This window comes from Papilio machaon, chromosome 5 (genome assembly GCF_912999745.1).
Source record: "Papilio machaon chromosome 5, ilPapMach1.1, whole genome shotgun sequence".
Taxonomy (NCBI): Eukaryota; Metazoa; Arthropoda; class Insecta; order Lepidoptera; family Papilionidae; genus Papilio; species Papilio machaon.
Window position 1 is genome coordinate 4,199,619 of NC_059990.1, and position 16,883 is coordinate 4,216,501.

The 16,883-nt window shown below is 33.8% G+C and overlaps 3 protein-coding genes across 4 annotated transcripts; 1 reads left to right on the plus strand and 2 right to left on the minus strand.

Moving 5' to 3' along the window:
• The first annotated feature begins 180 nt into the window (after positions 1-180).
• Positions 181-1,154, plus strand: LOC123720922 (ribose-5-phosphate isomerase). Its single transcript, XM_014500263.2, has one exon. It carries the CDS (start codon positions 304-306, stop codon positions 1,099-1,101), a length of 798 nt encoding a protein of 265 aa, XP_014355749.2. The 5' UTR covers positions 181-303; the 3' UTR covers positions 1,102-1,154.
• Positions 1,155-2,653: 1,499 nt separating this feature from the next.
• Positions 2,654-3,827, minus strand: LOC106708781 (caltractin). Of its 2 annotated transcripts, none has more exons than XM_014500337.2 (3): positions 3,750-3,827; positions 3,044-3,416; positions 2,654-2,846 (listed from the first exon to the last, which is right to left on the minus strand). In XM_014500337.2, the coding sequence occupies exons 2-3, from the start codon at positions 3,381-3,383 to the stop codon at positions 2,683-2,685; spliced, it is 504 nt and encodes a 167-aa protein (XP_014355823.2). In that variant the 5' UTR covers positions 3,384-3,416; positions 3,750-3,827; the 3' UTR covers positions 2,654-2,682. The 2 variants fall into 2 exon arrangements, with proteins under 2 accessions (XP_014355823.2, XP_014355822.2); XM_014500336.2 differs by lacking the exon at positions 3,750-3,827 and adding an exon at positions 3,626-3,743.
• Positions 3,828-4,588: 761 nt separating this feature from the next.
• LOC106708898 (sterol regulatory element-binding protein 1) lies at positions 4,589-14,774 on the minus strand. The gene is made up of 16 exons (XM_014500495.2): positions 14,581-14,774; positions 13,879-14,508; positions 13,360-13,634; positions 12,514-12,744; positions 12,017-12,209; positions 11,319-11,506; positions 10,668-10,855; positions 10,149-10,385; positions 9,766-9,952; positions 9,165-9,300; positions 8,486-8,636; positions 7,434-7,533; positions 7,010-7,087; positions 6,247-6,408; positions 6,001-6,136; positions 4,589-5,926 (listed from the first exon to the last, which is right to left on the minus strand). Exons 1-16 carry the CDS (start codon positions 14,642-14,644, stop codon positions 5,709-5,711), a joined length of 3,174 nt encoding a protein of 1,057 aa, XP_014355981.2. The 5' UTR covers positions 14,645-14,774; the 3' UTR covers positions 4,589-5,708.
• Between the last annotated feature and the right edge of the window lie 2,109 nt (positions 14,775-16,883).

Genomic DNA, 16,883 nt, shown 5'->3' on the forward strand with positions numbered 1-16,883 from the left:
AAAAAGTATATATTCAATATTTGACAAAAGTGTCTATTTTTTTAAGAGTACCTACATTCCTACGACAAATATTTAAACATCTTTATACTTTTCACTTTTAAATACTTTATATTACATGCTCTATGGTTATAGTTAAATACTACTTTGATTTGACTTTAGGAAATATTTTTAATCTACTCTAAAAGTCTATAACCTAAAGGTTTACCAAAGTCGAAACTCGAAAGCCAAAAGCCAAGCGAAATACTTCTCTGTAAACGTATATCGTTAAGTTTAAATTGAGAGGACTATAAATAGATGTAATGAATGTTATTTAGGTGCAGAGCAATCGGATTCACAAGGTGCATCAAGCTCACAGAGCTGTTGCTATTTCGTTGCCGGTCAGTAAACGCAAGTAAAATGTCTTTAGAGAAAGCAAAACAAGTGGCTGCATTCCAAGCTGTGGATGAATTTGTGAAAAGTGACTGCATCTTTGGTGTGGGCAGTGGTTCGACTGTTGTGTATGCAGTGCAACGTCTTGCAGAAAGAGTTGAACTCGAAAATCTTAAGGTTGTATGTATACCAACTTCGTTCCAAGCTAAACAACTTATTATAAAGCATAATCTGACGCTCGGAGAACTCGACACCAATCCTGTGATAGATGTTACAATTGATGGCGCAGATGAAGTTGACTCGAACATGACATTGATAAAGGGTGGTGGAGGATGTTTGTTACAAGAAAAAATCGTTGCTTCCTGTTCAAAGAAACTTATTGTCATAGCTGACTACACCAAAGATTCTGTAAGACTAGGCGATAGATATAAAAAGGGAATACCTATAGAAGTGATTCCTATGGCTTATGTTCCAATTAGAAACAAAATAACACAAAAATATGGCGGAGAAATAAAGTTACGGGCTGCTATAGCAAAAGCTGGACCAGTTGTTACAGATAATGGCAACTTTATTTTAGATTGGATGTTTACTAATCAAGATCTGGATTGGGAGGATGTTTGTGCATTTGTAAAAATGATACCCGGAGTTGTAGAAATTGGTCTTTTTGTGAAAATGTGTTCTAAAGCCTATTTTGGGCAACCAGAAGGTACCGTGGTGGAAAGATCTGCTTAGGTTTTATATGTTTCTATTGTAAATTATAAGGGTAAATCTCAATCAATTTTATATGTTCCTGTTTTTGTAAAATAAACATTTTTTGAATAAATATGTTTTACTTACTTAAAAAAAAAACAATCAACTTGTGACTCAATCCTTTCAGTCTACTGCAAGGCATAATCATTTAACTAATCATATAGTAATATTATAAATGTAAATGTTTAGATGGATGGATATTTTTTAAGAGATCAACCAGAATGGCTCAATGGATCTCAATTAAATTTGGCATAGATGTAAAACATAATCTATAAGGACACATACAAATTAAGTTTTTTTGATCCCACGCAGATGAGTTGCAGCCGACAGCTAGTATTCCTGAAATCCACTTTGTCTATCCTCAAATTGGCAACCTCCACACATAAACATTTTATAAATTTAATTAAAAAAAAATAATATACTTGAATAATTTAATACTTTCCAATAGAGCATACAAAAATCAATTTTTTTTATAAATATTTCAAGTTTAATTTATTAAATGCCAGTAATAAGCTTTAAAGTAAAACTTAAAATCTACTAGAAACTAGACATAGACAATGTGTTATGCTGTTTACTAATTCTTATCTCAAATTATTAGGATATTATTTTATTTGGATTATTATTTGAACAATGTTTAAAATAAACTGGAATGTGACTAGATACTTTAAAAGCTGAATTGTTGCTTACAAAATACAAAGGAAATGAATACATTTATCACAGACTGTAAATAGTTTTGCAACAGATTTCTTATAATTAGTGTGTATGTGAATTTTAATTCTATTTGTGCGCAAACAGAGTAAAAAGCAAAGATGTCATATAAAAATAGGTTTTAGTAGTTTGCACATACAACAAGTATAACATTCAGTGTAAAAATTTAAAATTTTACAACCATACAGTTAATATTTGCTTGCACAAGGAACAATTAAGCACAAAATAATTAAATACTGCATATTTCAAACTTCTTAACACTTTCTATGACTTTAGACCACTATTATGAATGTTTAATGTTGATTTTAACTAGGTTATAGGTGTTTACCAGGGGTTTTGTTAGACCAGGGATCCCCAAACTATTTTGGACAAGTGACCCTCTTTTCCAAAATGAACCATTAACCACAGACCCCCATAGCCAAATTACCTACTTTTAAGATCAATTATTATTATTCATTCTGACTTAGGTCAATACTTCTATTGATGAAGACAGAGTGAGAATTAGAAATGCTTTAAGTTCAATATCGACCCCTTTGGGAATCCCTGATATAGACCGTAGTTGCATACAATAATTATAATTTAATGTAACTGGCCATATAATTTAGTATCAATCTACAACTTAACAATACAAACTACAAATAAACCATATCAAATGTTCATGTTTAAAACAAAAATGCATTAAAAACTCAAAATTTAAGATCTATTTAAGACATTAATACATTAAAAACTGAAAGAACCTTAAATGTAACTACACATTCTTACACAAATTTTATTTGAGATTTGTGATATATAGATCAATCAGGCTTTACTTATTATTACTAATAACTGTAATAAATAATGAAAAGTTTTCAATTATTAATACAAACTAGTTTTTTTCATTATTCTTAAAAACTCCTCCTGATTAATTTCACCATCGCCATCTCTGTCCGCTTCATCTATCATCTCGTGGAGCTCTTCATCTGTTAAATTCTCACCAAGCTCCTTTGCCACCCTCTTCAAGTTCTTAAAAGATATTTTGCCTGAAATAAAATTATTTTTCATATTTAAGATTAATACTAAATATACACAAAATAAAAAAGACATACAAAATTCTATTTAGAGTAAAAGGTATTAAACATAAATGCCTAGCAAAAAGCTACATAAATCAACTTTGAATGAAAGCTTAAGTGAAAATTTATTGTTTTTAGTCTAAGCATTAGTGATAACTATATCTCACCAGTTTCATCATCATCAAAGAGCTTAAAAGCTTTCATAATTTCTTCCTTAGTATCTTTTTCGGCCATTTTTACAGTCATCACATCAAGAAAATCTTCAAATGCTATTTTCCCATCACCCTTATCTATTTCTGCAATCATCTTTTTGATTTCTTCTTTCTTTGGCTCAAAACCGAGGGCTCTGATGGCCACTTTCAATTCTTTTGTATCAATTTTTCCTGTGTTTTCAGTATCAAACAAATCAAATGCTTCTTTTATATCACGACGCTGTTCCTCGGTCAATTCAAACTTAGGTCCTGACTTTTTACGTACTCCACCTGGTGCGGTATTATTTGAGTTCATACTTTTCTTCTGTGAATTGTTCACTGTCGTTGTCTATAATGTAAAAGCGAATAATTTTTTAAACAATTTCACATTTTGTAAATAAAAATGAAACCCTGAAGCATAAGAAATAGAATAAACAATTTAACTAAAAAAAAGAATATTTACCGACATGGATAGTATTTAGTTTATTTAAATAATCCGTACAATCTATATTATAGATAAATGTAATCAACAAACGATTAACTAAGCTAAGGACTTACCATTGCGATGTGTTTTATTAACGTTGATATCTTACTATATTGTACTGTGTGGAAATTGTCTATTAAGTAAATCTCTAAAATTTTTGTCGTTTACTATAAAAAATAACGAAATTGAAATATGTACCTCTAATCTGAATATATATTCCTGGAAATGGACAAATTATTAAATATATTTATTAACGAGCCGGAAATGTCATATTCTTTGACAATTACAAGTTTTCTTCACTGGTTTTGAGTTTTGACAGTAGATTTTTTAATGGCCTGGTTACGAGACATTTAAGCCGTGCGAATAGCAAGAAAACACACAAGATGGAAAAAGCGCTGGGTGTAAAAGGTCCTCGAAATTTAAAATACGGAGTTAAAAAAATATCTTTCATTCATAGCTTCGTTATCTGTTCAGGCAGGTCAAAAATATCGCAGTAGGTCACATCATAATATCTATGCAGTATTAACAAGGTACTTTTTTAGCGTCATATTCAAGATAGTAAAGACTGTTAAGACGTTCATCTTCTATCGTTTGTTTTCCTAATTACAATGAAGAGGTAAAATGTAATATTAAACAACATTTTTTTCCAAGAAAATTATTTTAATTACTGCTTATTCTATTTTTTTAAATTACAATCATGATTTTGATAACATAACATTCATTTAAATTGCATTAGCTTATGATACTTGTGTGGCATTATAAATACAAATTTATGATTTTAGTAATAAAAAAAACATATGTTTCATCTAAATATTTTAAACTAAAATAAAATTCATATGAAAAGAACAATTATTTATAGTTATATAAAAACAAATAAATTGTCTCTGTTATCAAAATCTAAAGGGCTACCATTTAAAAACTATAATCTCTTACTACATTTTTAAAATGATTTGTAAATGACTATATTTAACAATATGTTGTAATTCATAATGTAATTGTATACCGGTAATATGGAATACAAAATGTCTAATATGTTTAAAGATTTTAAAATATTACATCATAAGTATTTCGATTCACTGTTGTAAGGCACTTATTAAAAATAATAACAAAATTTATAAACTACTAGTGATGTAAGAATATTGGGATTAATAATTAAAACGGTTGTCTAATATAATTGCTACTTATGTATTAAAACTAAAAAAATATATATTCAACAATTGCATTACTTTTACTGTGCAGCAACTGTGGTCAAGCGCTAGCTTATTCATTATAAAAAAGCAACATAGTGTGGTGGGAGGAGGGAGGATAAGAGGGGGTTATTTCCGAACAGCTTGCCAAACTGTCTCTAAAAATTATTTCGCATTAAATTAAAAAAAAAATATTACTAATTATAGTTGTAAACCCATGGAAGGAGCTCAAAATAAATTATTGTTTTTTAAAGAATTACTACTTGGCGTACTACAGAAATTTGATTTTTGGACTCGCTAAAAATATTATTATTATTGCACTCAACATTTTATTCATTACTTAGCCGATTGTGTTTTATTGCGAATTCTTAATTCTCGCTACAGTACAACCCCCAAAAGCATTTAGCCTATGTATTACACTTATTCCTATTAATCACAGAATATAAATTTTCAAACAGGTTTCATATATCTAATTCTTTAATTTTTTCTACTGATTATAAAAGCGGTCAAAGACTTTTAAAACGATCGCTGGCAGAATCAGAGGCACAGTTTATTACGAAGTAGTAGACCTAGACTATGAAAAAAACCTAGCCTGTCATTCAAATACTACAGCTCTTATGTTATGACAACAATCAATGATGACAATGTCACATTTTAACTACTTTTTTCCATAAGTGTTATTCATCAATGTGGCTAGGTTTATTCCTGGTCATACTATACCGCTATGACGGAGTCGGTTAGCATCATAAAGCTGCACGTGTCATCGTGAATTTCAACCATCTGAGCACACATAAGAAAATTATTGCTATCTCTGTTTTTTTTTTTCAAGAAAATGAGAGGAATTAACTGACATGACGGTCGATAGATCAATATTTAGAGCGAAAACCTGATACACCATCTCTGAATGGAATAAGGATAGGATGAATAAGAGGAATGGCAAATTGTGACTCATGTGCTAGGTGAGTATGTGTCAATGGCCGGCGGGTAACGTGCCGAGAGACTTCATGAGGTGGTAGCAGTGCGGCAGTCGACTACGATGTCCGACACGCTGCAAGCTGGCGGCGGCCTGTGCCAGCATGCCAGCGCGCTCGCCCGGCGCCGCCAGCACACCAGCAGGCAAGTGTTTGCACGCCATGTACAACGCCACCGCGCGCTCACCCTCCCCACTACCTCCCTCCAGCGCGCGTTCTACATTACAATTATATATCAAATTATTCCAATTTAAGATACAAGACAAGTTGCTATTTGGCAAATTTCTTTACCTTTTCCGCATATAATTGAGGAGCGATTGAATCTAGGACGCAGGCTGCCGTCTAGCAGCTGCTGAGTGCGACGTGGCGCCGCGCCCGCCATCATGCGACACACCGCCGACTGCAGGAACACACGCGACGTCACCCACTGGACGTTGCAACCGAAACATAGACTCGTTTAAACGTCGCATTTTGTTCAACGTAACGAGTACTTGGATTCATTGTCAATTAAATATTAATTTGATGGTGACAACTGACCGGTAGATTCTGCGACAGCCTCCTGAGCGAGTGCAAGTCCCTTTGGAAGGCCTGCAGCTGTGCGTGAGGTGCGGGCGGAGCGCCCTGCCCCGCGCCAGCTCCCGCCTCCCACACTCCCGCGCGCACCTCCAGCACCCAGTCGCAGCACAGCACTTGCATCAACTAACACCACAAACTTCACTAACTATTCTTGACTAAATTCTTTAACAATATTGTAAGGCCTGGAGAAATCTTTAAATTACAAATAACAGAACAGATTTTCAATAGTGACCGCGACAAATTCTATTTGTTTTACGTAAAAGATAACAATACACAACTCTAATGTTTCTAATTTTTAAGAATAGCAGATAAGATTTACGGTAATCAAAATGCAAACACAATAAAATAAATCAAAATAAATACAAATTGTAGCAAAATAAGGAACCGAAACGATGAAAGCAACTAAAGCGAGAATTGCCTTGTAGTAATATTGCACAAAAATGGTAACAAGTGCAATGCAACTACAATGCACTCCCGCAATAGTCAACATGCCGCTACCTCCACAACAAGCATCTTCAATCAAGCTAAATAAAAAAAATGGTCTTAAAAAATAATGTAGCTGTAAATGTAAAAACATAGCTGTCAATTAAAAAAAACAGGGAAAACAAAATTATTTACCTAAGATAAAATAATTTCAAATGCCACTATGTCTAATATACAAATCTAATTTAAAATGATAAAGCAAAAAAAGATAAATAGAAAAATATAGGGAACTTTTTCATACCATCATAAGTTGAGTTGGTTTTCTGCAGCAATAATACGCCAATGAATCTGCTAATCGGGCTCCAGCAATATCACACATCTGTACAAAATAATAAAAGACCTCTTGTCTACAACTGCAACTAAGATTTTACATAATTCCAGTCCAGCGGTCGAAACCATTATCGCTGGATTGGAAGAATGTAAACGTAAAAGTGAATTTTCATGACAAGAAAATCTAGATACTAGATGATATAATAAAAAATACATAAATTTTTATTCACTACACAACCACACAGTTTTATAACAGAACAAAAAAAAATCCTTAAATCTATAAACACTCTGTATACATGGAGATTAGAAAACTAATCACAAACTGTTGAATATCACACTGTATCACAAATTAGAATTAAATAAAGTATAATATAAATAAATAAATAAAACCGCACCTTGAGAATGGTTTGCGAAGTCCTCTCCCTGAGGCGGTCATCGGAGCAGTGAGCGAGGCTGAGCAAGGCGCGCCGGCTTTTGTATGCGGAGTGCAGCGCTCTGTACAACACTACTGTTTATTATTACTACCAAAGACAATAGTTATATAATAACCAAAGATATAAACTATGTTCATGTTTATAAAACAATATCGAACTAGAAATTCTAAATCGGACGTCTGTGAGAAGAGCTTACATTGAACAATGAGCATTACTAAGCGTTTATTATAACTTGTCATAAATTTTATTTTCGAATTCCGATGAGAGAATCGATTGTTCACAAAAATGACGGCGAGTGGTAGATATTTTATCTTTAACGTTAGATATTAGCTGTCCAAACGCCGCGACTGTTAGTCGGAAGAAAAATACGAGGAAGTTAAAGATTCCAGACAATCCGTATCAGGAGTTATGAGGTACCTTATTTCGCAAATTTTTTTACTTAATTCGACTATATATTTATATTGTATTCTTTAATTCCAAAAATTATTAATGATTCATAATTTTCTACTTTTTTTTTACCAATTTGAAATCGACACAACTATTTTTAATACAGTTGCGAAAAAATGAAGCAATTTAACACAATAACAAAAAGATAACTTTTGGAAAATGGCGCCAAGCGTAAAATAATATTAGCAGACATTTTTTTTTGTTTACTTCACCCATTCTAGGTAGGCAAAGGGAACTATGCCCATACAGCCAAGTCTTCAGTAGATTTTTTATTGATATGAAATAAAAATGAAATTTAATGAAATAAAATAAAACCTAACCTAACTAATTGAATGAAATCATTAAATCTGATATTGAAACAAATTATAGTAGCTTCTTTTTAGAAATATTTGCATGAATCATAAAAACTTTTATAAATTTTTTTTCGTAAAAACTTCGTGGTTGATTTTTTTTCTTTTTAATAGACAATCGTCCCTGCAATACGTCACTTTTTGAACAACTGTATATTTATAAAAAATATATATATGTACATTTTTGTACATTTAACTAGACACAAGTGTAATTACCCAGGCAGGGGGTCCTCGCAGTTGGCGAGGGTCTCTGGCAGCAGCTGCAGGCGGTCGGCGAGCTCGGCCGCGCGCGCCGCCTCACCCAGCAACCACGCCGCCGCCACACCCACCATGTTCGCCCACCACTCCATCACAGGGTCCCAACAACCTGCACATCGCAGTACAATTTATAACCATAAATATAGTCAGTCACCACAGAGAGGCCCAGAGACTAACCAATTTAGGAGTGACTAGGCCATAATCACGCTGGCATAGAACAGGTTGGTTGACTTCACACATATCTTTAAATTTCTTCTCAGATATGTGCGATAAATGTATATATGAAATACGAAAATCAAACACATTGGTACATGGCGGGGATCGAACTTGGATATTTTTTGATTACGGTCCTGTCTGGTCAAGGTTTTAACGACTGCCAATATATGAAGTTTAGCAAAGACGAGGTGTAACTTTAATTACAAAGTTTTGGTTATGAAAAACAGTATATAATTTTTCTGTAAGTTATTCGTAATATAGAAATTATTGTACCAAAAATTGTGGGCTTTCTTATTCTGTTTGGGAAAAATGAGATAGCAAACGTTTCACTGAACACTGAACGATATTTTTAATACATATTGTTGTCTCTGTTTTGTGAAAGGGAATGTAAGGGATGACAATACATGAGTAGTGCACAAACCTGTATGTTGCGGCGAGTCAGTGGAGACATCGTCCAGTATGAGTTTGACGAGATCGAGCACATCCCGCGTGCTGCTGTTCTCGTCCGCGCTCAGCAACATCTGTAGGCTCTTCTGCAGCACTTCCACGTGGTATGCCTGCACACACACACACCATAATATAATGTATTTCAATTAAAATTGTTCACGTTAATTATCTAGATCAGGGATTCCCAAAGGGGTCGATATCGAACTTAAAGCATTGCTAATTCTCATTCTGTCTTCTTCTATTGACCTAAATCAGAATGAATAATAATAATAATTGATCTTAAAAGTAGCTAATTTGGCCATGGGGGTCTGAGATAACAGTTTATTTTGGAAAAGTGGTCACATGTCCAAAATAGTTTGGGGATCCCTGCTTTAGATCTATCAGAAATCGCTGGAAATTTGATCTCACAGATTGTATCGGCTTTACTGGTTTTTTACCTTATTTTTCAATTTGCAAGCTATGACGTCATAGTATTGCATGGGATCATATATATACACACTCTCTCGTTAGTTATTTGTTACATTTAGACAATCTTAGGAAGTACATTTGTTTTACTATAGACGCAGTTAACGTACCCGCATAGCGTACGCGAGAGGGTCAGCAGGGCTGGGCAGACGGGAGAGCAGCGCGTGCGGCGCGCGCTCGTAGCTCCAGCGCCGCGTGCGCAGGAACCTCTGCCCGCGCGCACTGCCCGCCCACCGCAGTCTCACCTGCGTCTGCGCACTCGCATCCGAACACGTGCCGCACAGCCTCAAGTAGTACCTGATGCAAACAAACACATAGTTCACCCGAGTTAATACGCGTAAAACTATAGAAAATTAGTTATAAAGAGTGCTAATTATTTGAGAGATGGTTAATCCTGACACATCACGGATCACGAGAGAATTTCTTGTGGCAATGCAAATTCAATTATTATTTCCTATCAAAAAATACAATAATCCCTACTAATAAACCTTACCCGCACAACCAATTTCCAATCTTGGGCATGTAGTCCTTAAACACCAGTGCAGCGGTGACATATGTGTCAGACATGAGCTGCCTGTTGCCGGTCACCTCGGCCAGGTTGATGGCCTGCAGCGCCAGCAGCACGCGCTCGCTGCGGCCCTTGTGGCTCGACAGGATCTCTAACTGCGCCAGACGATTAGAAACGTTCGCTACTTCAGCGGCCCAATGACGTGTCGCTCGTCTTGCGGGGCTACAATAAGAAGAATAATTTATTTAGTAAACAATGGTACAGTCTGCAGAAGTATTAACTGCTGCAGGAATGTTCAGCTCGACTGGTGCAATGCCACGACTTGACAGAAGATAAGTGGTAGTGATTCCTCCCCACACTTTATTAATCATGGGATAGGAAAAGGAAATTGGTTTACTTTCAATTGCAAGCCTGTAGTTTGTTGCAAACGTCTAGGTGTAGCTATCACTTCGTTCTTTGAACGATTCTGCTCGTTCGTAACTAGAGTCAAAATATATGTGATACCTATCGGTCCACAAGTCGCCCGCCCGCCTGGCGAGGAAGCCGCCGAAGGGCAGCCGCTGCAGCATCTGTCGCAGGGCCGCTGCGGCCAGCGCGGGCAGGCCGGCGCGCCCCGCCCCGCCCGCTTGCACGCTCTTACCGCACACGCTCAACGCGCGGTGCAGCTCCAGGCGACCGTTACTTAGATCACCCTAATTTCATTTAAACTTGTTGTATTACATTTTGTAAATGTATTAACTGCATTCGTAAAACGTGTGATGTTATCACATACGTCCCCACCGAGGGGCTCGGAGCCTACCTAAAGTTTTTTGCAAGTCAAGTGCTCAAAAGCCAAGAGCCACCGACGCCATTAACATACACAACAAACAATTAGTGCCAAATGAATCGAAAGAGCAACCTCAAAATATACACAGTGATACTTGACAGAACTAAACATCGCCTGTAGCTATTTGACGCACAGAAAGAGGATATTTGTTTTTCCTATGCGTCCCCTCTTCCGCCAAATCGAAGTGGATTCCCATCCCATCCTTTCCTAATAAGAAAAGGGTGTGAAGGGAAAGAGGACTAAAATTAGACCTCTAACATAAACATTTAAAAGCCTTTGGGTAAGTAAGACAAAAATATAAGGTTCAGAAGACATGAAGGTATCCTTACCTTCTTTAAATAATTATCAGCTTGATGTTTGTGATTGTAAAAGAGACCTGCTTCTTTAGATTGTGATTTCGGAACAGAATCTCCATATACCAATAACTTTATTAGACACAGTGCGAGCACCGCAAAGTTAAGTAAATATATAAAGAAATTGTTGAAGAACCATGAACCCCAAGTAATTCCAACTGAGTCTGAAAAATTACGGAAAAAAAATAATCTGTAAAAACAGGAATTGAGACAACCAGTTATTGCATAAAATGTAAGAAGAGTCTTTTTTACTATATTTATAAGTTAAATTAACTTTTCATTCTCCAAATCTTATAGTTTACTAAAGTTTGTCAGTTTGTTATTGCCCGCAATTCCGTCTGCGCGGAATCAAAAAAAAAATTAACCAGTAGTCTATGTGTTCTTCCAGACAATGTTTTACATCTTTACAAAATTTCACCCAAATCAATAAGGTTTTCTGGAGTTACCATAATATATGTAACAAATATCCATCCATCCATCCAAATATTCATATTTATAATATTAAAGTAAGAATAGGATTACTATGTTACTTGTAATTTTACTATGATTAGTAAATTCGAAATATATTGAGGTAAATTTTGCAAACAATGGTAAATACAGTATAGACAGTAAACCAGCAAGGTTCCTAACCAGTGTACAATATTCTGTCATGTTAAAAGGGTGCAACAACTTACCAAAGTTTTCATCTGACAATATTCTTCTCTGATCAATTCTTGTTGAATAAACAGTTGATGTTGATTCAAACATGAATGCTCCAAAGAAGGCACTGAACGGATTAAAAGCAATCAAACCAACCATAAATGCACAAAGTGCTAGCCTAGAGTGATCACCCATTCCAATAACTACTTTGGAATATTTGTCTTCAACCTGAAAATCGTAATAAATAAAATGGTGAGTAATGACATACTTCAAAAATTAGATTAATTTCTCTAAAATAGTTCTAGAAATTTGGAATCAGATCCAATTATGTATTTATATAATTTAAACTCACAAGGTGTAAAAAAATGACTTTTAGTAATTTTTAATAAATTTTTCTGTGAGACTGCTCTGTATAACATTGCAAATATTGCAAAAATCATTTACACGGAAAAAATAATGCAATCTTAAAAAAGGGGTAGAAGCTCAATCCATACAAAGTCAAAATGAAAAAGACAAATACATATAAGACTACCTTGAATTCCGGTGAAGATGGTGAATCACTATCAAGTGAATGCGGTGACTGGTACGGTGAAGAGATATCGCTGTGTGGTGGAGTGTAGGCTCCTTCGAAAACTGGCTCCTTTACACCAGACTTCTGACAAGCCAACTTTAACGCTGCATTCTCTGATTTCAATCTGGTATTCTGATTTTGTAGGTACTTGATGTATTCTATTGTTTTTCTTAATATTGCAGATTTGTTCAGCTAAAAAAAAAAAAACATTTTCAAAGCTTTTTCTTAACATATTAAAAATCAAAACATTAATTGCATGGCACTTTTTGGTTACCTGTTTAAAACACCTCTTAATTCTAAAGCCGTTAAAGCAAACAAAACCAAATAATAACCTAAAATTATTAACGAAAAAATATATATAACCCGACAGACTGAGGTTCTAATGGATGAAATAGCGCCAACTATTTTTCTGCATTTTAAAGGAAAGATTTTAAACTTTTTAATTTAAATGCAGTAAACTGTAATGTTTTTACAACACCTTATTATTAAGCTTATACTCAAAAACATCGAAATTCTTTTTGCAATGAAAACAAAAGTTATTGCAAGTGAGATTTAAACACATTCTGTTTACTATTTTTTAGAATTACATCCCTCACATCTACTGTGCTTGTGTCAATATAATATACCCTATGACATATCAGGAAAGGAGATGAATCGAATGATACCACACTCTACTCAAATTGGTTTAGTTGTTTAGGCTCTAGGCTGTCACAATAGAATTTATATTAATATACCTATAAACCTGAAAAACATTACCCTCTTTGTCAGTGGTGTAATAACCATAATTTAGGATAATTTTAACATTACCTTTGCATCTTCACCAACAAGCATATTCTTCAATTCAACAATTCTATCATTGATACTAGTTCTGTATCTCCTTTCAATTGCATTATGAGCACTGCGCTTAACCTCTTTAACTTTCGGAACACCCAAATTTGTCTGGTTCAAAGCAATCTTATCTCCATCAAGAACTACAGGGATCCCAGTCAGAACTGTTGGTGTGTTATTACTTGCAAAGAATGTATGGATTGGTCTGCTCTCAGTGGTGGAATTTGTGTTGGTCAAAATGCTTTGAGTGGTAGCTGAAACGAGACAAATAATTTTTGTTTATACACCCATTACCATTTAAAATTAAATTTTTTATACCTACCTGGGAAACCACAAAAAGTAACAAATTAAAATCTTTAAAAGGATGAGAGACCTAATAAACAATATTTAGTCATTTTATTTTTTGATAGTAAAACAAAAAAAAAATCTTTTCTAGCAAAGATGACTTTTGGGTGATAGCTAATTATTTTTCATATGTACAATAATTAAAGTAGTTACCTTGTATTGGTTCACTTGTATACATCAGTGTTTGTGTTTCTGGGCTAATAATATTAGATCTCAAAATAACTGGAGAGTAGTTTGCATCTTGAGTGTTTAGAATAAATGGTGTCACAGTCTTTGCATTACTTGGTATCAAAAGTGGTTGATTAGGTTGATTTGTTTTATTTGCTTGAGTCAGTTGTGTACTTCCATCAATAGGAACAAATGATGTTCTGCCGTCGGGAAATTGTTGTAAATTTGCTCTTGTAATGTTTACATATACCGGGCTTTGAACAACTTGTTGAATAACCATTGGTTGCTGCGGAGTGATTTTTGCTTGGCCATGTTGGGTCACATCAGGCAAAGGTGCTGCTTTGTTAGGTGGTGGCAAATTATACCCTTCATTCCTACTATAGACACCCAGCACTGGACTACTCTTTGGTTGTGACACATTATGTGCTGGTTTACTATTTTGTGAGTATTGAGAAACTAATGGGTTTCCATTATGTTTAGGTTGAGGAGATTGCTGCGGTTTAGTTTCAATTTTTGCACTATCAACGCACCAATCTAAACTAGGACTATCATTGACTAATGATAGTTCTTCTTCTAATTTAGTCATAAAATCCCCGTCGTACCCATTAAGAAAATCTGAAAACATGCAATAGTTACATCATATTCGGTAATTTAAAAGAAATTATCATAACTACGGAAATTATTTACCTTCTAATTCAGTTATATCGTCTGTATTGAAGGCATCGTTAGTAAGAAGTAGTTCCTGATCCATTTTAATTAATTCTTGAAAACTAAATTAATTTATTATCGTATTTATCGCAACATTCCAAAAAATTATAATTTTGCACCTTGTTTACGTTTGGGATATTTTGACAGAACTGAATTCGCCAATCAAAAGCAAGGTTAAAGTGGTGTGATTCTACGTCTAAAATAGGCTCATTCATGATTCACCGACATTTTAGCAAAGTATGAAGAAATACATTGAAAAATACTACTTACAAAATATTTTTATTTAGTTTTATGATATTTTGCTATAGTAAATTCGGCCATTATTTATAGCTTATACAATTTCCTTAAAGTTTATTGTTTTGTACTTTTGCAAGTTGTGTCTTAATTTGATCAAACCAATAGTTAGTGCTATAAATTCATTATAGATGGCTCTTATTTAAATTCCGTAAAGTCACCGTGATTTCGTTCAAATCATTAGTTTTACTGGAAATAAACTTTTGTGTTTCTTTTATTAATTAGTTTTTAAAGGTGTTTTTTTTTTGTTTTTAAAATTTCTTTACAATGTGTCTGTTTAAAGAGAGTTGTGTGCGTTTAAAACTTATAGAAATAGAAAAGTATTCCCGTGCAACTTTATGTTGTAGTGAGCAGGGTATGTCTATTATTTTTTTATCTTTTAGAAGCATTTGGAAGTATTTTGAGCAAATAAAACATTACACCAAGATACTTCTAAAGTTTTTATATGTAAACATTCTCAAGCAACAAACTCTTCTTTAAAAAAATATAGTTAACTTTGTTATTCCTTAATACACAAACCTCCCTTAGAACTGCTAATTCTGTTTTAAATTAAGGAAATAAGTAAATGTAATAACTTTCTATAGAAGTAGGTTTGGATTTTTGTTTGTTATCTTTCTTACTAATACATTAAATGCGAAAGGTTGGATGGATGGATAAATGTTTGTATAGGTATCTCTGGAACGGCTCAACGGATCTTGATTAAATTGTTCGCAGATTTAGAACATAGTATTTTTTTAATTCGGCGCGTCCGTGCCTCAGTCCGGAGTCGGAGGCAACATCCAGTAACGACATAAAAGTGGAAATTGTTAGAAACCCTATAGTACAAGTCAAGTGTTACATTAAGCACATATTCAAAGTCAGCGCCTGGTCAATATTTATCAGCAAATTTACTTCGACATTCAAAACTACATTCACGTAATAGCAAACATGTTGGTATTTATTGAGCTTGAGTTAAAATAGCAATAGGAATTAAACGAATCGCTCGTCCATATTTCTTTTCAAATATCGATAGCTTGTACGCTTAAAAAATGCAAGCTTTGCAGGATAGAGCTTTCACATTTTTTTTTTCAAATTATGTTTACCAGATGGCGGTAAATTGCAGTTGTAAACTATCACTCATGTTTTCGTTAGTTTTATACAGCTGAAAATGTATCTACATTTTTTTATTGTATCTTTCAATATTTATTATTTGACACTACAATTTAATTGAAACATATTTTTCATTAAATACCACTTGCTAAAAAATTTTCGCAGTGTGCCAAAGATATGAACTAGACCGATTTTTTGCCCTGCAGTAACGCTTTTGGAAATTATCCGATTTCGAGGGTATATTATTTATTGTGATCTTCTCCTGCTCTGGTCTAGACAATAGCCTAAACCAAAGTCAATATGGAAGAGAAATATTTTTGTTTCGTAAAACGTCATATTAGAGCAGTCAGGGTTAATCATAAATTTTGTTACTAACATTACTTATTAAGCCTTTACTAACCCTAGTATAATAATATGTATCTTTGTAGTCTGAATTAAATAAACATTATTATTATTATTATTATAAAAAAATACCAGTAATTCCAATTAGAAACGACTAATGCGGGAATTAAAACAACGTATAAGATATTAAACGTTTAATTTATATATGTAACATTATATTATCTGTAAATATAGAGTTCTTATTATAATATGTAGTTACGAGATAAACAAACTCGATTTAATTTAAACTAATTGTAAACATACATAGCCAACTACTTACAAATACATAAGATATTTTGCATTCACAACTAAATGATGAACTCCAAGTGCATAACATCGTACTTAATAATATATGTATAGGCACAAAATAGGTATTAAAAATCACATAACATCTGAGTTAGTTAACAAAACATTGAGGTATATTATGACTGAACAAACATGAGCGTAACAAAATTCATTTATCTGTATCGAATACATGCGATGTATTTTCCAACAGGAGGCTTGTACTCTTTCGTACT